The sequence below is a fragment of the Melospiza melodia genome, chromosome 23 (genome assembly GCF_035770615.1).
Source record: "Melospiza melodia melodia isolate bMelMel2 chromosome 23, bMelMel2.pri, whole genome shotgun sequence".
Classification (NCBI taxonomy): domain Eukaryota; kingdom Metazoa; phylum Chordata; class Aves; order Passeriformes; family Passerellidae; genus Melospiza; species Melospiza melodia.
Genome location: NC_086216.1, coordinates 10963841 through 10986187, shown reverse-complemented (window position 1 = coordinate 10986187; position 22347 = coordinate 10963841). Strand labels below are relative to the sequence as shown.

At 47.2% G+C, this 22347-nt stretch overlaps 1 protein-coding gene across 2 annotated transcripts in view; it reads left to right on the top strand.

Annotated features, from left to right (window-relative positions):
* Window positions 1-21683, top strand: part of ZMAT4 (zinc finger matrin-type 4) — a 50948-nt gene extending 29265 nt beyond the window's left edge. Inside the window, exons 4-7 of one of the 2 annotated variants that reach the window (XM_063175164.1) lie at window positions 3235-3391; window positions 10288-10515; window positions 15229-15325; window positions 21236-21683. In XM_063175164.1, the coding sequence (XP_063031234.1) occupies window positions 3235-3391; window positions 10288-10515; window positions 15229-15325; window positions 21236-21251 (498 nt within the window). In that variant the 3' untranslated portion in view covers window positions 21252-21683. The remainder of the gene's footprint in view (window positions 1-3234; window positions 3392-10287; window positions 10516-15228; window positions 15326-21235) is intronic. The other variant, XM_063175165.1, reaches the window with a different exon arrangement.
* Window positions 21684-22347: the final 664 nt, after the last annotated feature.

The following is a 22347-nucleotide window of genomic DNA, read 5'->3' as shown; positions in this document are numbered from 1 at the left end:
ACATGCAGTGCAGTGCCCAATCCTAGCAGTGTCACTCAGGCCATGGCACAGGGACGTTAATGAGCATTAGAAACAACCCATGAAAACCAATTAAATTTCTGTAGAAGTGGCTGCAGCTAAAAAGGGAATATTAGCCCTTTTTTTTCATCAAAACTGTTCCATGGCTGGGTGCCATTGGGTTTGTGTTCTGCTGACCACAGAACTAACACCTTGTCCTTCTGCCAGGTGGCAGCAGGAGGGTGAGGTGGCTGCAGCTGTGGGTACTCAGTGCAATGGGATTGGAAACAGAATTTGCTTCCTGACCTTTCTGTGAGGCCAAGGGAGGGGTTGGCTGCTGTTTGAGGATTGCAAAAAAACTGCATTTCCAAAACACCCCTGAAGTAGAAGCTTTATATAAGTAGTCTTCCCATAGATTACTCAATTGTTTTGTTCTTTATTATTGGTTTGATTTGGTGTGGAGGAGGGGAAAACCCTCATGTCTTGACCTTCCATGAGCTGGTACTTGCTTTTTGCTGGTGCCATGACAAAAACAGGCTCCAGAACAGAAATGACCTGAATTTCCTAAGGAGCAGCACAGAAAGCAGCTCTTTACAGCAGCACCAAAAATTAATTCAAATTTCAAAGTTACTTTGCAGCACTTTAATGCTGTGGTTTATGCTGCTCTGTTCTAAGGTTTGTATAATCTTTTCTTCTTAGTAAAACTTGGGAAATGAAGGCAGCAGATTTGTATCTGTGGAATGAAAATCCTTACTTTTCCTGTGGATTGCTTAAGGAATGGCCTGTGTGAGGATTATGCCTTGTTAACAGGCAGCCAAATAACTGAGGTTAATTCTGTTGGATATATGAGGCTGAAGTTTCTAATATCACAAAAAGCAGCCTAATAAATGAGGCTGGAGCAGGGGAAGAGTGGGGATGTCAGTGCTGGGAGACAGATGTAAAATCCAGTGCTGTGTTCTGTTGTGTTTCAGTTTGCATAAAGCCAGTGGCTTCTGTGCTGCCTTGTAGTGAAGGTTTGTGAGGTGGGATGGGCTGGAGGAAGCTGCAGAAGCAGAATGTAGAAATATCCCTTGGAAGCAGGGGGTTAAGGAGCTGCTGGTGGATTTACAGACCAGAGCTGTCAGTGCCTGGTCACTCTTTCATTCCTGGGAGTGTTTTGTATTTGCAGGGACCCCCATGGCAGGAGGAATGATGAATCTGACTCCATGTTCTCAGAAGGCTAATTTATTATTTTATTATACTATATTATATTAAAGAATACTAAACTATACTAAAGAATACAGAAAGGATACAGACAGAAGGGTAAAAAGATAATAATGAAAAGTCGTGACTCTTTCCAGAGTCTTGACACAGCTTGGCACTGATTGTCCAAAGAGTAAAAACAACCAGAATGCAATAAAACAATCACCTGTGGTAAACAATTTCCAAACACATTCCAGATGAGCAAAACACAGGAGAAGCAAATCAGATAATTATTGTTTTCATTTTCCCTGCGGCTTCTCAGCTTCCCAGCAGAAAAATCCTTGGCAAAGGGATTTTTCAGAGAATGTGAATGCCACAAGAGTGGACTGTGGTGCAGAACACCCCCAGGGAGCAGCCAGCTGCCCCTTGTAGAGCCCTGTGGCCCAGCTGAGCCCTGTGCTTGCAGCGCCTGCACAGCCCTGGGTGTCTTTTGTCACCGTGTCATTCAGCAGGTGACAAAAGACACCCGGATCAGCTTCCCCCTGCCCTCTTGGGTTTCAGGTAAAACAGCCCCTGACAAATGAGAAGACATAATTACCCTTCAGGGCTGGATCACCTGCAGCACCTCTGGCTCTGTGCAGGGCTTTGGGTGGTGGAGGAGGGAAGGGAAGGGATGCTGTTGAGGGATGATCCACACTTGGGGAAATTCTTAACAGAACCCAAATACCTCATGTTGGTGTATAAAACTGCTCCAAAAATAAAACCTCTGCATCATAGAGGTCTGGCATGGTTTGGGGACACCCCTGTCCTGCTGGTGGCTGCCACACATGGAGGTGCTGTCCCAGAGCCTTGGGTGAACCCAGGTGAGCTGCACAGCCACCTGTGGGTCAGTGTAAATGGGACTCTGAGCTCTGCGTGAGGTATTGGAAGGCTCTTTGAGGGGGCCTTAATTTTTTATTTTTAATTGCAGTCTAGCTCAGAAAGTAGGTTGAAAAGGGAAAAGCGTCACTGAAGAGCAGCCCTGGCAGAGGAAGAGACCCTGGTGCATTAACACTGAAGTGTATCAGCTTTTCAAACGAGCTCTGTTGGAGGCTCTTTATGTGTTGCCACTGATGATCAATAGATACTGGAAATTTTCTACTCTGCTCTTAACTTTCAAGTGATTTCCCTTTGAAGGCATAAAATATCTTGAGAGAAAGCTATTTAAAAGAAGTGCAAATTACACTCAGAACAGTACTAAACACCTCTTGAGATTCCTCCCTAAGGTTTGATTTACAGTTATCAACAACAAAAAAGTGATGAAAATCAGTCATTTTTCTAAAAGTGGATTTTTTGGAGGGGAAAAATGACCTTCAGTGGTGGGTCAGATGTGTGTCAGTGTCCACTCTGTGCTGGGTTCACCCAAGGCTGGTCTTGGATCCTGCTGGAGGGACCTGAGAGCTTTCAGACAGTTCATTTATTTCTCCCACCTGCAGAGTGGGTTGTGCCCCCCAGATGTGTCCCCCCAGATGTTTTGGGGTCTCTTCAAAAAGTGCATGAGGAGGAAGCACCGGTGTTGGATGGCAGGGAAAGCTCTGGGTCTGTGTGACTACCTCAGAGAGAGGAGGAGCAGAGGATGAGGGAAGGAAGGCTTGGGGTGTGCCAGGAGCTCCAGGGCCATGTGGGACAGAGGGACAGGGTGAGGGACACGGGGACAGGGTGAGAGACACAGGGACAGGGTGAGAGACACAGGGACGAGCTGAGGGACATGGGGACAGGGTGAGGGACACAAGGACGGGCTGAGGGCGCAGGGACAGGCTGAGGGACACAGGGATGGGCTGAGGGACACAGGGACAGGCTGAGCTCCCAGTGCAGAGCAGAGTAGAGGTGCTGGGCAGCTGGAGGTGTCCCCAAGCTGGACACAGCTGGGGGATGAAGCACAAGCAAGGCTGGGAGAGATGAGGAAGGGAAACCCCTTGGCATGCCAACCTCGATTCCTCCCTCCTCTTCCTCTCCTCTCTCTGTGGCTGTGCTCACACACCTCTTTGTTTTGTCTGTGTTTTTGTCTCCACGCAGGGCAGTGATGGTGACTCAGTGGATAAGAACAAATGCTGCACGCTATGTAACATGTCCTTTACCTCAGCAGTGGTGGCAGAATCGCATTACCAAGGGAAAATCCATGCCAAAAGGTTAAAACTGTTGCTAGGGGAACAACCAGCACTGAAGGCCACAGGTAGGTGCAGAGAGGTGTGGGGGCTTGGCCAAGGGGCTGGCTGGGTGTGTGCAGGCAGAAAATGGGAACAAGGTGGAAAGCTGAGCTGGCAGAAGCAGCTATTCATTTGTGTTGCTGTCATAACAACCTTTACAAACTCCTGACGCTCATTACTGTCTGCTTTGTTTATGTAGATTAGGGCTTTATCAGCTGGGACTGGCCCTGGTGCCAGAGCCCTATCTCCAGCTCCACACTTCCAGAGTGTTTTCTCAGTGGAGGACAATGTCTCCACTGGGTGCAGATAGCCAAGCCTGGCTTTAATTATCAGCAGTTCAATTATCAGCCCAGCTAATATGTTTAATAAACCTTTGGTGTTGCTGTACAGTACAGAGCATCATCTGCTCTTACCACAGAGGGAAAGCCAGGCTTTAAAACCCTTTAAAAACCCTTGGATTGATTGTCTCTTGATTTTTGCCCAGATGGGTTTTGTGCTTTCCTCCACAGTGATTCTAGTAATGCAGCCTATTAACTTTCACATTTAAAAAGTCAAATGTTGAAATTGGACAATTTAACCATCTTATTGTTTGCTTAACCATAAAGTCCTTGAAAACCACTAATAATCTGTGAAAAAAAAAATATTCCTCTGCGGTTGTGGAAGCAGAAAATGCTTGAACAAATCACTCACCTTTCTCCAGGAAGGATTGCTGGGCTGAGGTCCTGCAGACAAACAGATGTGACCCAGAATTGCTGCCAGTGGCACTTCCTTCAGCACAAAATACAAATGGAGCTGTGTGTGCTGTAGATGTGATTAGATAACAAGGGTTGACACTCTCTGTGTGTGGTTTTGTTGCCTTTTTAACTTCACAGACTGTAGATGCTGATACCGAGAGTGTGATTTGTCCTTTGCCAGGGTGGGCTTGGGAGCTGCTGGCCCCTTTGCCTGGGGGAATGTGGGGAATTGTGTTAGGTGGTAGTTTGGTGGGTTAAACCGTGCTGGGGCACCAGTGTGTCTTGTGGTAAAGGTATGGTAGCCAGGAGGAAGGCTCTCACTGATCTGTCATGGTCATCCACACCTGGCTCATTTGGGGCTCCTGCAGCTGGCACACAGCTGGCACGGACTCAGGCTTGGTGTTTGTGTGTCGCAGACATCTTTTAATGAAAAATCCTTTCCTTAGGATTTTTTCCTCCTGAGAAAGCTGGGAGGCCTCAGGAACAAAATGTAAACATTGATTGTCTGCTGCTGTGGAATGCAACAGGTGCATCTGTGATTGGTCTCATGTGGTTGTTTCTAATTAATGGACAATCACAGTCAGCTGGCTCAAACAGAGGGTCTGAGACAGCTGCCTTTATCATTCTTTTCCATTCTATTCTTAGCCAGCCTTCTGAGATTAAACCTTTCCTTCTATTCTTTTAGTATCGTTTTAATGTAATATATATCATAAAATAATAAATCAAGCCTTCTGAAACATGGAGTCAGATCTGCATCTCTTCCCTCATTTTAAGACCCCTGTGACCACCCATCCCCATCCCTCGAGTGCAGGATGCCAGCAGCTCCTCCCCTGGCACCACAGGACCTGCCACAAGCCCTGGTACCCCCAGTGAGCTCCAGGTGAGCTGATGTTCACAGCAGTGCTGATCCTGTGTTACACTGCCAATTTGGATTCACCCTTCAGCTGCAGGGCCTGGCCAAGGCAGGCATTGCTAAGAGCTGCAGCCTTGCATTGTGGCTTTTGTCTCACTTTTTAATCATCTGGATCAGCCTCACAAGGCTCTAAGTGAGCCATGCTGCCTGCTCTGGGGTAATGGGCTCTTCAGCCACCCTAATCACTGGGAAGGAGCAGCTCAAGGACTCATCAGCTCTTACAGACACTTGATCTGGAAGATGAAGCTGAGCTCAGGAATACATTAATAAGCACCTCCTTGCTCTCCAGGAGTTCTCAGCAATATGCCCTTTGGACACAGCATTTTTCTGGGCTTCCTACCCAGCAATTTTCACTGGGCTTTTGTCCCAGTGCTCTGTGGCTGGCAGTAGGGAGCATCAAGTCTCTCAGAGCAGAGACTCCCCTGCTCGTGAGAGCCAGCCAAGCGCAGCCCTGAGCGTGCTGGATGCTCCTGGGGAGGAGATTCTGCTGCTGGATATTCCGGGGTTTCTGTCTCATCAATCCCAAAGAAAATCACATCTATTCTTAGACCCCTTAGGGAGATCCACGTTCTCCTTCACAGTTACCATCCAGATGGAGCACAGATGTCCTGTTCTCTGCTGGTGCTTTCAGGAGAAGAAGTGGCCCAACAGTTGGGTTTCTCACAAAAACCATGTCTCATCATGACAGAGAAATAGTTGCGATCTTTCCTGTTCTCTGCTCTACAAGGCTGCAGCCCTCAGAGGCTTCATGTCAGCACTATTGCAGATGAATTCCTCCAGTCATTTCCAGCATCCCCTGTCAGTTTACATCCCATCATCACCACGAGTTATAAACCAAAGGATTGTGGGGAAGACCTGCTGTCTTCATCATCCAAGTGTGAGGACCTGCAGGCATCATTCCAGGAAAGTGGTGGTGGCCCTGTTTATTCTTTTTAGCTGCCTCTTGGAAAGTCACACTGTGATAATCAAGACACAGGCACGCATTTTAAGTGGAATTCCATTGTTTTCAATAGGCTTTAAATCAAGGCCATTTTGAGAGGAAAACTGGAATGGACATGGAAGATATTAAAAGGGGTCAGAGGTGGAGATAAAAGGGAACTCTTCTCCATTCCAAAGCTTTGCAACTTTTCATAAATTACAGAGGGTAAAGATTTTGGGACATCAAAAGGGATTGAGCAAATGGCTTTTTGTTTTGGTACTAGGATCTGTCCAGCAGTGGCTGGAGTTTTAGTCCTGGAGTTCTGGGATTTCTTCTGGAAAAAAACAGAGTTTCCCAGTGCCTCCTTGTTGTGGCTCACTTAGTTTCTTGTCCTCAAGCTGAGTTTCTGGAGTGTGCCAATGGAAGAAGTTGGGTGCCATTTAAATCCAGCTTGGAATAAAAAGCTTTGGATGTGAGAAAGAAGTCAAACATTAGTTCATTCCCGGAGTGCTAAAGTGTTTCTAACTTTGTATTTTGCCTCTTGCAGCAAAGTAAGACTTTCTCACTTCCCTCCCACAGCGAAAGGGAACGTAAGGCAGACTGTCATGAGCTATTTAGCATTTTGAAATACTTGAAATAGTCAAACTCGCAGCTTTTATGTTTGTGTTTTAGATGGAGAAACATTTTTAACTTTTGACGTTTCGTGAGTGTTTATTATTAATTTTCATGTCGCTGCTCAGGGAATGATGGCATTTGCTGTTCTGCAGCAGTTATGTAGTGCATATCAAAATGATAAATTCACATTTGTGGAGAAGTCAACTTTCATCTGCTTCTCTCTGGGAGAATTTGGTACGCTTGGGATGCTTTCATTAATTGCCAGGCTGGGCTTAGCACACCTTAGGACTGCTGGGGGTTGTCAGTGGGACCTGAGGAATGTGAATTCAAAGAAAATATTTTGGCATTTTGTGAGTGCTTAGAGGAAATCCTTGCCCATGGCAGCCCCCATGTGATGCAGGGTCTCTGCTGTGGAGCTGTAGCCTGTGGTCCCATGGGAGCCAGCTGTGGATGAGGGCTGGGGTGGCCATGGGGGGCTCTGCTGCCATCCCCTGCAGCAGCAGTGCCAAACTCCTGCATGGAATTTGGGGGGAGCACAAACCACCAGCCTCATGGAGAGGGGCTCAGAGGCACAGCCAGAGGCTGGGAGCAGAGATGCTCCTGTCAGGTTTCCTTAGTGAGCAGGAGCTGTAACTCCTGTGGACATCACCAGCTCCCTGAGCTTCAGCCTGCCTGGTCCCCCTCGGGCAGCAGCGTGCATAGAAACAAGGAGAGAGCTGGCCAAAAGATTGGATAGATTTAACTTTATAGCCTGGGGCTTGTGGAACAGCAAGTCAGATCTGCTGCAGAGCTCCTGGGCTGCTGAAATTGCTGGTTGTTTATAATGCTCCAAACTTCTCTGCAGCTCAGTCTGGCTCCCTGGACTCACCAGGGCTGTCCAAGTCCCTGTGGCATCGCTGTGCTCTGGGCATGGACCCCTTCCTGCAGGAACATCAGGAACACATCTGCAAGAAGCCAGCTGTGCTTGCTTCTCATGAGTCAAGCAGGTGCAAAGTCTGTGTAGCCCCAGTTTAACCAGGAAATACTGCAATTCCCCAATTTTCTTCCTAATGACCGTGCTGCCCGCTGGCTTTGCTCTTTGCTCACCCTGCCAGTTCTGCTGCATGCATCTTGGAGGAGTTGGGCCATGTCTCTCCCTGCTGGAACCATAGAAAAGACTTTTATTTAGGAGCAAAATCCAGCCAGACCCTGACTGGAGCAGCTCTTCGGAGGCAGCATCATCACTGCTGGAACTCTGATACCTTGGCAGTCATCATCAAAAACAATAGAAGGTTATAAACCCCTGGAAATTGATAAGGTTGTAAGTAATGTTATATGTAAGATAGAATTTCCTTGGAGGTGTCCCTTACTGAGCAGGTCAGCAGAAGATTTATAACAATATTAACTTTCTCAAGGCAAGGAGTCAATCACAGTGGGCTCCAGGCATAATTATATGTCTAAATATATCCCTGAGTTGCTGTTCCTGGTGTCAGGCACTGAGGTGGGTTTGGCATTTGCTGCCCTGTGCGCTCATCAGGGCTCAGCTGGATCATCTCCTGATCAAAGACAGCCACCACACACCTCCCAAGTGTGCCTATTCCAGTACCATGGAGAGAGCACGTTGTTAATTATTTAAAGAGCAGACATTTCATCTGGAAAAGAAAGGAAAAGGAAAACCACATAAAAGGGAATTTTTGAATGAAGTGTGATAATTAAGTGCTAGTCATTGTATATTTTTGTGTCCCAGTGTTACCTGAACTTTATTTTACTTCAAACTCTTTTTTTTCATGGGTTTGTGACTCGTATTGTGCAAAGTTGGGAAACTCTGTGGAACAAAGTGCATTCCATTATATAAAGACTAATAACTCACTTTTCTTTGGGATGATTTGGGGGTCATATTTGTGTTCCTGGATGGGCTTTTGATGAATCTGAAGGAAAATAGAATTAAATTAAGGTTGTGTGTTGCTGGTACCTGACAATTCACAATGTGAAGGTCTTTGAAAGATGGGACTGACTGTTGAGTTTTTTTTTTTCATCTGTGACAGTTTGCAATGACTGTGGCTTTCCCATTCTTTCTGAGACCAAGTAAATTGAAAAATAAGAATCCTGAGATAATGATAAATATGTCTCTCTATCCTGAGAAGGAGATGGCTCTGCATGGTGTATTTATTCTCCACTGATGATTTTTCCTGGGAGTAGCAATTGAAACAGGATAAGTTTAGCAAATGTAGTCAGAACAGTGATAAGACGTGTAATTGCACTGAGAGCATCCTCCTTCCCAGTTAGTGAAATGCAGAAAGCTGAGGAACAGTCTTGGGCTGTCCTTTCATGATGCTTTTTTAATGAGAAGTGGTAGCTTTCCAAGCAGCATGTCTTGGTCTGGAAAGACAGGTGCCTGCTAAGGAAGGCAGGAACCTCCCCTGAAATGGAGAAAATGAGCTCCCCCCTCCAAATCGCTATAAATTTTAAATTAAGGGGCTCTCAGGCAAAAAAAAATGTATGGGAGCAGGAAATAACAGTTCTTTGATAGGGAAGAAAATAAAAGGATAAAATAAACAATGCAGTAAACTAAACCAACACTGACAGAGTCAGAACCCAACCTGACAGCCTGTGGGTCAGGGTGTTTGCAGCAGTCCCATTGGAATTGTGGCTGCAGCTCTCCTGGAGCAGGGATCCTGGAGAAGGGTGGAGTCTTCCTCTGAAGCTCCAGGGGCAGAGGCAGCTGCTGTTCCTCTGGGAAATCCAGTGGAGAATTCATACTGGTGTTCCAGAATCTCCAGGTTATATCCAGGCAGGAATGCTTGGCTGGTGTTCCAGAATCTCCAAATTATATCCAGATAGGAATGCTTGGCTGGTGTTCCAGAATCTCCAGGTTATATCCAGGCAGGAATGCTTGGCTGGTGTTCCAGAATCTCCAGATTATATCCAGGCAGGAATGCTTGGCTGGTGTTCCAGAATCCCCAGATTATATCCAGGCAAGAATGCTTGGCTGGTGCTCCAGAATCCCCAGATTATATCCAGGCAGGAATGCTTGGCTCCTCCCTCTGGGCTCACATCTCCCAAGGGGATGCTGTAGTTCTTATCAGCCATGCAGGGACATTCAATGGCCTCTTATCAGCAGATGTCTCCCCAGAGGGAGGATTGGTTGTGGAAGAGATAAGGAAAACTGCCCACTTGACAAAAGACAACTGCCATCCAGATGGTAATAAATACATCTTGCCTTGCAATTTGGAACACAGCACCATCCAAAATATCCACTGGGACCCTGTAACTGCAGCTGATTATTCCCTGTGTCTGCTGTGGGATCTGCCTCAGGCACTGGCGCTCCTCAGGAGCCCAGCAGAGCTGACTTGTGATGGTGTTCACAGGGGTCTTAGGATGAGGGAAGAGACGAGGATCTGACTCCATGTTTCAGAAGGCTTGATTTATTATTTTATGATATATATTATATTAAATCTATACTAAAAGAATAGAAGAAAGGATTTCATCAGAAGACTAGCTAAGAATAGAAAATGAAGAATGATAACAACAGCTTGTGTCTCAGACAGGGAGTCTGAGCAAGCTGACTGTGATTGGCTATTAATTAGAAAGAACCACATGAGACCAATCCCAGATGCACCTGTTGCATCCCACAGCAGCAGATAACCATTGTTTACACTTTGTTCCTGAGGCCTCCCAGCTTCTCAGGAGGAAAAATCCTAAGGAAAGGATTTCTTAGAAAATATCATGGCTACACTGTTGTGTCCCCTTTGCCTGTTGCAGAGGCTGCTCTGGGTCCCCTGAAGCCGGCGCACACGGAGAGCACCGCGGCCGTGCCGCCGCCGCCGCAGCGCCGGGACTCGGACAGGTACTGCCAGCTCTGCACAGCCTGGTTCAACAACCCCCTGATGGCACAGCAGCACTACGAGGGCAAAAAGCACAAGAAGAACGCGGCCAGGGCCGACCTCCTGGAGCAGCTGGGGAAGACCCTGGACCTGGGGGAGCTGCGAGGTGAGGAGCTGGGGATGGAGAGGTGCAGTTTGATTTAGTCCAGGAATGAATCTTGACAAGTACCTGTGATGGTGTTCACAGGGGTTCTTGGATTGGGGAAGAGACGAGGATCTGACTCCATGTTTCAGAAGGCGTGATTTATTATTTTATGATATATGTTACATTAAAGCTGTACTAAAAGAATAGAAGAAAAGGTTTCATCAGAAGGCTGGCTAAGAATAGAAAAAGGAATGATAACGAAGGTTTGTGGCTCGGACAGAGAGTCTGAGCCAGCTGACTGTGATTGGCCATTAATTAGAAATACCCAAGATGGGCCAATCACAGATGCACCTGTTGCATTCCACAGCAGCAGATAACCATTGTTTACATTTTGTTCCTGAGGCCTCCCAGCTTCTCAGGAGGAAAAATCCTAAGGAAAGGATTTTCCATAAAAGATGTCTGCGACAAGTGCCTGCTTGCTCTGGGCTGTAGGCACAGGGTCACAATCCTGTGTGCACACAGGGACTGACTCAGGCAGCTGAGGAAAAAGGACCAGGTTGATTCACAGCCATGTGCAAGAGCTTTGGTTTGCCAGTGAGGCTTTGCAATAACAGTTTGATACACCTGCGTCTTCCTCCTTGCTAAATGAAGTAATTTTTCTTCAGGTGCTAATGACTGTACAGTATATTGTGCATTTCTTGGTCTCCCATAAACCCTGTAATGGTTATCTTGATCCTCCTGTGCTACCTAGTGTGACTCACAGTGCCATCAATGATTCATGTTGGCTGAGTCACTGCCCGCTGCTGGAAATATGTGGGAATAAAAACCTGGGACAATAACGTGGAAGTGCTCAGTACTTTGAGCTGTGCCAAGCTCAGGAGTGGCTGAGGAATGTCATTAGGTGTAAATAAATCAATTGGGAAGTAAATAAAATAAATCAATTTATTCATTTAGCTCCTGGGAGAGTTGAAATTGGAGACCCTCCCTCCCTTGCATTTAGCGGCAAGATCAGAGCAGATGTTGACAGGTGTGCAAAGCAGCCTCTGCAGTGGCCACCACACCATGTTACCCAGCCTCACCCTGCCAGGTGACATTATTTCTGCCTGCAGGGCAGCAGTGGCAGCAGGACATGTGCTGGGGACACCATCCCCATACTCTCCCTGCTCCACACTGTCTTTGCTGCCTCAGTTTTCCTTGGATTGCAAAGTCATCTCCTTCCTCTGCATCCCCGGTGGCTTCTCCCATCACAATTTAAATATTAATTCTATTTTGACTAGTGTGGGAGATGAACATTTGATGCATTGTGCGAGCCTGGAATAGGCAGTGTCAGTTGAAGTACAACATTTCAGCAGCCTTTGATGTTTTGATAATGGCTGTAATAAAATATTTATTGATAAACATGAGTGTATATTTAGAGAAATAAGAATAGAGATATATTTTTGGACAATTGATATTTATAGGAAACAAAAACATTGATTCTTGTCACCAAGTGCTCATCCTGCAATTTTGAAGTCTTGTTTTCTTCTCAGAAATAAGAATGAGGAGAGGGGGGAAAAAAAAGGAGAAATGAGCATTGTTTCTGCAGTCTGTGTTGAGTTAAAGCTGCAGCACAGGGCACACAGATCCCTTCTCCTTGGCTGGATGGAGTGCAGGGTCCAGCCCACCCTCAGAGCAGTTCTGTGGGGCTTTCCAGCTGTGGCACAGCTGCTTTGGGATCCACCCAGCTGTGTGGCTGACCTGGAACCCCTGAAAGAGGAAGGAACTGGGAGTTTTCTTCCTGCACAGCTGCCTCCCCTGCACCTTTTGTCATAGGAAGACAAAACCTGGTGGGTACCAAGCCCCAGATTCCACAGCTCAAAGTGGCCATGGCTCAGCTGGAGGCAGCCCTGGGCTCCGTCTGACAGCTCTCACCCTCCCCAGCCTGTCCCAGGCACAGGAGGAATGTCAAATTTCCTCCCTCAAGTCACATCTCACCAGTTGTGGTTCATGTCTGGTGTCCCCCATGGCCCAGCTCTCCTGTTCCCTGTCCCAGGCAGGTGGGCTCTGCAGTGGCAGCTGGCTTGGAAGGTTAGGAGGGTGGTTTATAAGGTTTGGAAGGTGTTGGGGCCATCCAAACCCTGCAACAGGTGCTCTGAATCCCTAAAATAAATCCCAAAAATAAATCTGGATCCCTAAAAAACCCTGCAGCCAAACCCTGCAACAGGTGCTCTGAATCCCTAAAATAAATCAGAATCCCTAAAAAGCCCTGCAACAGGTGCTCTAAATCCCTAAAATAAATCTGAATCCCTAAAAAACCCTGCTACAGGTGCTCTGAATCCCTAAAATAAAGCACAGCAGCCTCTGCAGGACAGATGGACAAGGGCACAGAGATGATGTCACTTGGAGCCTTTGTGTTCTCAGGTAAATTGGTGGTGCTGCAGATGCACCAGCATCAGGCAATGAATGAGCTGTGTTGCCTTTTTCATCCCAGCTCATAATTTCTTTGTATGCCTTATAAATACCTCTCATTCTGTGCTGTCACTTGTGGTTAGTAAGAAGCAGCTTAACAAGAACTCCCCTGGAATGGGTTTTAATTCATTTCATGCAGGACGACATTAATAACTCGACTTGTTAATATTTTATTTAATGGGGATAGGAGGACATTCAATTTTACATGAATGCATGTCACGCTGCAGGGGAGGCAGTGCTGGTGTGTCTGGAGGATGCAGGAGGGGATTTGAGCAGAGGCAGAGCCCAGAGCTCCCAGTATGGACTGGTCAGGCTGGGACACCTCATGGCCTGCAGGGCTGAGCTCAGCCCCACAGCACTGCCTGGGGAGTTTATAAAACCAGTTTCAGCCAAGTAGCAGCTTTGATGAGCTCCAGTGAGCTCAAACTGTGGTAATTTTTATATCCTGGAAGTGATCGTTGCCTGTGGTCTCATCCTGCTGTTCATTTCAGGCTGGTTTCCTCCTCCATCTCCATCCCAGTTCATGGGATCTGCCCAGTTTGGGGCTGCATCTTCCAGCCCGTGGGAAGAGCAGGGAACAGCACTGATTCCGCAGGGAGGGGGAGCAGGGTTCCCCCTGGTTCATCTCTGTGAGTAGCCTTGACATGCTGAGGGAGAAAATCATCATCCCCACTTAGGAGCTGCTTTGCTGAAGGCGTTTCCACCTACACCAGTAATTAACATTCACTGAGGCTGCTCTTAACGTGCTGCTAAATTGGCTGAGCAGCAGAACCTTATTACCTTAAATTAAAGAATTACCTGTTTCTTAGTTCTCCAGTCCCACTCTTGATGTGGAGATCCTGGTGGGCTCCAAGTTCTGAGGCTGCTGCAATGTGCTGACACCATTCCTGCCCTTCCCATTCCTGCCTTCCCATTCCTTCTCCTGCATTCTGGGAGATTCATGTGGCTCCTGATGCCTGTTGGTTGGATAAAGGAAAACAGGAGCTGCCAACAGGACAAAGGGCATGACTGTAAAATCATCACTTCTTCATCAAGAATAAATTCAGTGAGGAGAAAATCCATATGCACATTTGCAAATCGATTTTTTTTTGTTCTGTGCCACGTCGTGACACAGAAATACAGAAGCTACTTAAATACCTCTGCAGTTGCTGGCTTGTTGTTTTCAAGCACTCATCTGAATGATTTTGGAATATTATTTAAAGATGATTTTCATATGGTGTGCCAAATTCCTGGGTGGGAGATATTATGAGAAAAGTGGGGCTGTTGGTGTAGCTGTGCCTAGAGTGCAGAACAAGACAAGGGATTTTTTGAGATCCAAAAAAGGCAGGTCCAGCTGGGGAGGAGTCAGTGTGTTTATTACCTGTGCAGTTAATTATGGTGAGCATGGACTGATGGAATTTGACAATGCCACGCTTTATTTGTTCTGAATGAGTCGTTCTAACAATTTCTGGCAAAGAAATAATACTGTAGAAAGCCAGAAGAGACTATTACAAGAAACATTAGGAGTGTTGCTGAGGAGCACAGCAGTCCCTGCTAGGATCCTCCAGTGTTTTCAAGCAGAGCCCTTGTTCTGCAGCCAGGAGAGAACCCAGCAGGTGAGAGAGCTCCTGCTTTGGCTTTTTGGGGCTGCCAGCCTTGACCTTCAGCCAGAGGCTCTGGGAGAGCAGAGTCTGTGCTTGGCTGGTTCACTGTGGTGGATAAATCAGAGTGGATCCCTCTGGGGAGAAGAGAGCTCCTAAGCGATGTGGCTGCTGAATGTGCTAACAGGGAATTGCTCTGAATTATGATCACTACCAAAAAGCAGAGGGATAAATGGTGCCTGGAGTGCTTTGTAAGTGTGAGCACAGTGATGGTGCCCTGAGGAGGGCACAGGAGAGATTCAGCACACTCTCAGGAGGGATGAGCCTTTGAACCTGGCTTTTTTTCTGCTCACTTCAAAAAATATCCTTTAGGTTTCTCTAATGCTTGGATAGCCTGGCCTGGAAAAGTCAACATAGGGGTCACTGTAAAGAGAAATGTCTGTGAAAATGGAAATGAAATGTGGGCTCCAAGTACCTTCTAATTAACTAGAAACTTGCTTGGAGCACAGGTTACTGCTTTTTTCTCCCTATTTCTCTCCCTTTCTTCAGTCATTTTCACTTACTTGTTATTCCTAGCTGCCATTTTGAGCAGTCTGTAACCCAGAGTGTTTCCCTCTGGTGCTCCCCTGGGCCTCACCACGTGGCACCAAGCTGGAACCAAGCCTTAATTAATTAACAATCAACTAATTTTTGGTTTTCTTCACAGGCCTGAAGCGCAGCTACACCTGCAACATCTGCAACGTCACCCTGAACTCCATAGAGCAGTACCATGCACACCTGAAGGGCTCCAAACACCAGACCAAGTGAGTGTCCCTGTGCCTCTCTCTCCCAGGGGGCTGCAGTTTGTCTGTCTGTCTGTCTGTCTGTCTGTCACGTTGGAATGCTCTGGGACAGTGCTTTGCCCTCCACTCCCCCAGCAGAGGAGCACTGGGGGCTGTGCTAACACAGGTACCAGAGGAAGGAGGAGGGATCCGCTCTGATTTATCCACCACAGTGAACACAGGTACCAGGTGGAGGAAGGCAGGGCTGTTGTGTTGCGATTTCAGGGTTTGCCACAGAACCTCGGGTCCCTCCCTTGATAATTCCCTGCCAGGTGTGTCACTCCCCTCTCCTTTCCCCTCCCAGCACTGTCTGTCAGTCCTGGAATTCCAGAAGGGCATCGAGTGTCTACAGGGTGAAACACAACACACCCAGCCAGCCCAAAGTGTCTGTGGGGTGAAACACCACAATTGCCACTATTTGCTTCAGCACCAAGGGCCAGACAAGCTCAGGCAGGTGCTGTCCAGCAATATTGGTAATTATTGCAATAATTGAATGGGTTCCATGAACCCACATGGGCTTGCTGGAGTCCCACTGACTTGTGGATAATGACACTGAGTCTGCAGCTTCTTTCATGTGTGGAACCTCAGAAGACACACCATGAGCCTAAGGGGATTAGGTGTTTCCCAGTGAAACAGTTTTTTTTTTTTGCTGTGATTTAGACTAATTATGCATTACCCAGCCATGAGAACTGGGGGGAGTCTGCTCTGTCAATTACCACAAATTATTAAAATGAAGTGATGGAGAAACACGATACCAGAGACTAGATTAATGAACTAATTGCTCTTAATGCACTTATATGTGAGCTTTGGGAGCCATTTGAGGCTGAATCACTTGGAACTGCCCAGATTAGGAGAGGAATATAAAGGGATATACCTGAAGTGCTTCAGGTAGCTTTGAGGGTACTCTGAAAAGTGAGCAGGATGAGCAGAAGTAGCAATGACTGCTAATGGCTCATTTTGCTTAAGCCAGCAAAGAATAAAGCCAACCCTTCCCCAGCTGATGTCAGACCTTCTCAGGTTCCTGGTATTATTCACCTTAGCTTTATTCTATTTATTTATTTATTTGAATGCCTTCCAAATGCAGTGGTGCAGCACACCTGGCAGTGCAGGTGTGTCGTGGAGCAAGGGCTGGGCCAGGTGAGTGAGCCAGGTGTGGTTTTGGGCTGTTCCATGAACAACCTGAGACCTTGGCTGCCTCCATCTCCTCCTCTTCATCACAGCTGGGGGATCCCTGCCCAGCCAGGTCATGTAGGAACAGCAGGGACAGGGTCAGGATCCACACTCAGTGCAAGAAATTCCCACTGCTGGAAAACAGAGCTGAGAGCTCTTCCTCTTGGAAACCTGGAATGGCAGCATCTGTGCTGTGCTGCCCTGGCCCAGAGCTGTCATTTATCCTTTCCAATCCTTCCAAGTCAGTGTGATTATTGCTGTGCTTGCTGTTGGTGTTATTGTGAAGGATAAAGAAGTTTATCTCAAACCAGGAGGGGAGACAGAGATGTGCAGGAAGATGTGTTCAATTCCCCACACCAGAAGGGTCCTCTGGGTTACCCCCACACTCTCTACTCTGTTGTGCAGTCTCCTGCAATTAGCAGAGGTTAGGAAATCTTAATTTCTAGTGCTGTGAATGAAAACCTGGGGAAGTTATTTGTGCTTTGACTGTGGTAGGAGTGACAGATGACACACGTGCCCTGGGCTCTGCCCATTCCAGACAAAGAAGTTTATCTCAAACCAGGAGGGGAGACAGAGATGTGCAGGAAGATGTGTCACCAATCCCCACACCAGAAAGATGCCTGGTTCAGCAAAGCAATGTGCTGGGCAGCACAAACAGATTCTGGGCTGTATCTATGTCTCACTAGCTTTTCCAAGCAATTGCCTCTTCCATGCAAAGAAAGGGACTTTGGGAATGCAGAGCTGGTCCTTTGCTGAGCTCCCAGAGCTGTGGTGTCCCATGGCAGCACTGTGGATCCCACTGTGCTCTGTGCACAGTGAGGATCATCCCCTGCTCACTCCCCAGCCAGTGTTCCCCCTGGTTTCTGCTGTTCTCATTATTGCTGCTTAATGTCAAGGCTGTCCTCTGCCTCCTAACTCAGGCTGAAGCCACTGGACTGCAGTTGCCAAGGCAACAAAACATTTTATGGAGCTGTCCTACTTGGTACAGTTAAAAACTAAACAAACCTGAAGAAAGGGGCAGTTAGTGAAGGGCTGGGCTGAAGGGGCACAGGGATTTTGCTCTGGGACAAAGGGCAAAACAGGGAGCGGTGATTGCAGGCTGGAAGCTGACACCACCCAAAAAATACCAGGCAGATGAGTTTCCTGGAAAGCTGCTTCAGGAGCTCAGAACTTTTATGAGGCATGAACTGCATTGTGGTTATTTATTACTGCTCCTGAGAGCTCTGCAGAGCCGAGAGCCCCAGTTAGAGCTGCCTTAAATGACCCACCACACTCACCAGGAGCTTGGCAGCTGTGTTAGCCAGGAGCCTGGCACTGCCCCATGGAGGGCTGGGGGTCCTGGGGCTCCAAGGGCAGCACAGTTTGAGGGCTGGGGGTCCATAGGCAGCACAGTTTGAGGGCTGGGGGTCCATAGGCAGCACAATTTGAGGGTTGGGGCTCCATGGGCAGCACAGTTTGAGGGTTGGGGCTCCGTGGGCAGCACAAATTGAGGGCTGGGGCTCCATGGGCAGCACATAATTTGAGGTTTGTACCCAGCAGCTGAGCTGCTCTTCTTTGAGTGGTCTGACCAGGAGAAATTAACCGTTCATAGGAACTTCAGGTGCTGCCCCAAGTGCTTCTGACTGCATTTGTTTGACCAAAAGAGGGGGGAATAGGGCTTGGGAAGGAAGCTGGCGGTTTCTTGGCAGGTATTTTGGTGCTGAATAAAAGATGCAGGAAGAGGGAGCTAATACTGAGCTGGCCCTTGTCCCTCCAGCTGTGCATGCACAAAGCAGATCTATCTGCCAGCTCCTGGTTTTTTCTCCAGGTACTTGAGCTTAATTTGAAAATTAAGGTTAAATGCCCCACTGGATGTGTGGGGAGTGCAGGGCTCAGCTCAGGCTGCCATGGGTGATGCTGCTGGCACTGAGCAAGTGTTGGGGTGTGATGGTGTTCACAGGGGTCTGAGGATGAGGAAAGAGGTGAGGATCTGACTCCATGTTTCAGAAGGCTTGATTTTTTTATTTTATAATATATATTACATTAAAACTATACTAAAAGAATAGAAGAAAGGATTTCATCAGAAGGCTGGCTAAGAACAGAAAAAGAAAGAATGATAACAAAGGTTTGTGGCTCAGACAGAGAGTCTGAGCCAGCTGACTGTGATTGGCCATTAATTAGAAGCAACCACATGAGACCAATCCCAGATGCACCTGTTGCATTCCACAGCAGCAGATAACCATTGTTTACATTTTGTTCCTGAGGCCTCCCAGCTTCTCAGGAGGAAAAATCCTAAGGAAAGGATTTTCCATAAAAGATGTCTGTGACATGGGTGCAAGGAGCAGAGGTGCTTTAGGCAGGGCAGAGAGCCCAGATTCAGGTTTGGGGTGCGTGTCAGCCCTGGGCCAGCTGTGGGTTTGTCACAGGTGCCAGAATGAGAGCTGAGCTCTGAGCTCCTCTGCTCGGGCTGGCAGCCACGGAGGGCTGAGATCCAGCCCTGGTAATTAACAGTCTGCCTGTGTGGGGATAACCATTCCCCCTTCCATAAAGAAGAACTTTGTCTTCTCGCCTTCATTTTTGTCTCTTTGATCAGCCAGACCTCTCTGCCACATCTAGAGCTCACAAATGTATTCCAGGCTTTTATAATCACTCATTTGCACTTTCATAGATGCTAATACATAGAAGGGTTTCCTTTTCAGACTCAGGCTTGCTGGTTAATTTCAGGATTTTTTGCAGAGAGAGGACCCAGTCCTGCAGCCACCATTGGTGTAAAACCAATTCAATGGTCAAAATTAACTCTGAGGGGTTAAGAGTGGTCATGTCCAGTAGGGGAGGTGGCTCTGCAGCCTTTCCTGCCCAACTCTCACCTTGACTTTAGGGAAACCCAGATGGTTGATGTCCTGCTGAAGAGCAGAGGCAGCAGGCTTAGGCCTGGACAAGCTCTTTCCTCTTTTCTTTCCTTTTTTTATTTTCAGGCTGAGAACACAGATGTCTCATTAGAACAGGGTATTTATCAACATAAGCTGCTTGGCTATTCAGGCATGAGCTGATCAAAATATTGTTAATATCATGCCTGGAGAAATGTCACCCTTTCCCATGGTTGCATTTACATCACTTTCCCCATCTATTTCAGAAGGTGTGAACAAACACTGACAGCCTGTTGTGGCTGAAGCTTGTCCCAGGGTCTGTGTGTCTGGCACAGCCAACACGTGGGGAGCTCTGGGGCTGCCTGGCCCAGCTCCACCTGGGTCAGATTTAGTGCCAAATGGTGTTTCTGTTTCTCCTGGATGCTTCCAGCCCTGTCCCTGCTGCCAGCAGGTTGGGCTCCTCATGCACATCCTTGATGGAACCCAGGACATTCCTTTGGAGGACTCAAGACCCTGTCAAGGGGCTCAGAGACCTTGGCACAGAGTCAGAAACAGCTGTGCCTTCCATTTTAGCCCATGGAAACGATTGCCAACTTTGTGTGAGGAGTTACAAGCCACAAGAGTTTGAGTGGAATGAGAGTGAATTTGTCACAGGGTGAAAAAGTAGAATTTTGGGGATTTAGAATGGAGGTTCAAGAGGCAAGATGGAGGAATCTGGGTGTGTCCTGTCCTCCTCCACCTGCTTTCTTCTTCTTCTTCTACTACTACTACTGCTGCTACTTCTGCTTCTTCTTCTCCTTCTCCTCCTTCTTCTTGCCCTCCATCTTCTGCTGTGATGGTGACACTTCTGGATTGGTTTAGAGTAGAGACAGACTGTGTAACATAGGTGATAGGTATTGGAAAATTATTGTAAAAAAAATAAAGTACAGGTAGTTTTTAGTATAAAAAGCCAACACCACCCCAAGGGCAGGGACTGTGCCTCAAACCAACCTGCTGGACAGATCTCAGCAGGTCAGGGAAAGAATGGAATAGATAATAGAAAATAAACAACCTTGAGAAACAAAACCAATGATTCTTGGCTTCTTCTTCAGTCACAAGGCTGGGAAAAAAGACTTTTAGTACCTCAGGGGTCATCTCAACCACAGAAACCTGAGACATCCTCACTCAGGATGAAGGTGTTCTCTGACAGAACATTGCCGGGAAATTTCTGGAAATTAAAATTGGTTGTATTGTGCACTTCACACCCAAGCCAAATGATTTTGTTGTACAGTACCAGTAACACTTGGAAATGGTAACATTTCCATGTGCTTTTTGCAGTGTATAGTGGGTTATGGTAAAGGAGCCTTTAGAGCAGTAACAGCTCCAGAAGATGAATAATTACAAAAGGTAGATGGAATTGATAGGCATTTTAATTTGTCATAGTTTCACTTCCAGGGAGCAGCTGAATAATTACACTGCCTGTGAAGAAAGGGAATGTAATACTTCCCCTCATTATAGATCTGACTTGTCTCCCTTCCCTTTTAATGTAAGTGAAAATGAAGATATCTCTGATATCTTCTGTTTTGATCATAATTTGAAAGCCCCAGAACAGCCTGTACAGCTCTGTGTTGTGGTGTGGGGTGTACAGATTAATCATTTTAATGTAAAACCCAAACACTGGGTTAATTGCTCAAAGCACAAACCTGAGCTTGCCAATGCCAGTTCCAGTGAGGAATTCCTCATCAGCTGAGGAGGCGAATTGGGCAGGATTTGTGAGGCTCTTAAGTTCAAATTTAAGACCTAAAGAAAGGAGACTTTTTCCAATTTGCTGTGGTGGTTTTCTTTCATAAAACACACCAGGATGGAGCGTGACTTGGGCTTCTTTTCTCTCTTGCAGCCTGAAGAACCAATAGTGGCTCATCAGTGGAGAAGAGGACAAGCACTAATGCTGCTTCTGTGGAGGGGAGCAGGCCAGCAGGAGAGGAAGCTTTCTTGGACAGTGATCCTATGTGGATTCAATAATTAACATGTAACTAACCTTTGCTTTGGACAAGTACATGGATTTTCTTTTTTTTTTAATTTTGTGGTGAGTTAAAATATTTCGATGGATTTTTTTACCCTTTCAAGACAATATTTATTCAGCACAGAGTCTAGAGTATGATAACTATCCTGTAAATACAGCACTTACTCATCAGTCATCTTCAGGGACAGTGGAAACAAACTATTTTACTTTTTCATATTTATTCCTAGATTTCTCCCAAGAGTATAAGATTATTCTACTACATTATCCATGATAGTGATGTAATCAGTCTTCAATCAGAAATAAACACACTTTCTTCACCTTCTCCAGCATGGTTTGTGTCAACACACACAGAGCAGCAGCAGTGAATCGTGGGGATTGTGTAATGGATGAGTTCCTTCCTTCCCTCTTTGTCTCTAAAGAAACAAATGGGTTCCGTGAGTAAAGAACACTGAAAAGAAAGTGTGAATTCTTTTTCCTGCTGGTAGGATTCCTGCAGGCTCAGCAGAAGCTGTTTGCTTTACTGACATTGCTGCGAGGCCGAACGCTGCCGTGCCCACCGGCGAGCTGCAGGTGCCCACCAGAGCCTTGGCACAGGCTGGGCTGGCCAGGCCCTCCCAGGTAAGGCTGGTGCCCTGTGCACTGACCCAGCTCTGCCCTGCAGCAGCTCGTCCTGCTTTGGGCACCTGAGCAGAGAAGGAGCTGAGTGTGAGGAGAGCCCTGCAGTGCTGTGCACCTGGGGCTGCCACAGCTCTGCTGGCCAGGAGCCCCAGCCCTGGGCTATCCCTGAGCCCCTGGGCAGTGCCCACAGCTCCGCTGGCCAGGAGCCCCAGCCCTGGGCTGCATCTGAGCCCTGCCTGGGCTGTGTCTGAGCCCTGGGCTGTCCCTGAGCTGCCTCTGACCTGTCCCTGAGCCCCTGGGCTGTCCCTGAGGGGCTAAACCCAAATAAGGGAATGTGGGCAGGGCTAAACTGAATAAGGGAATGTGGG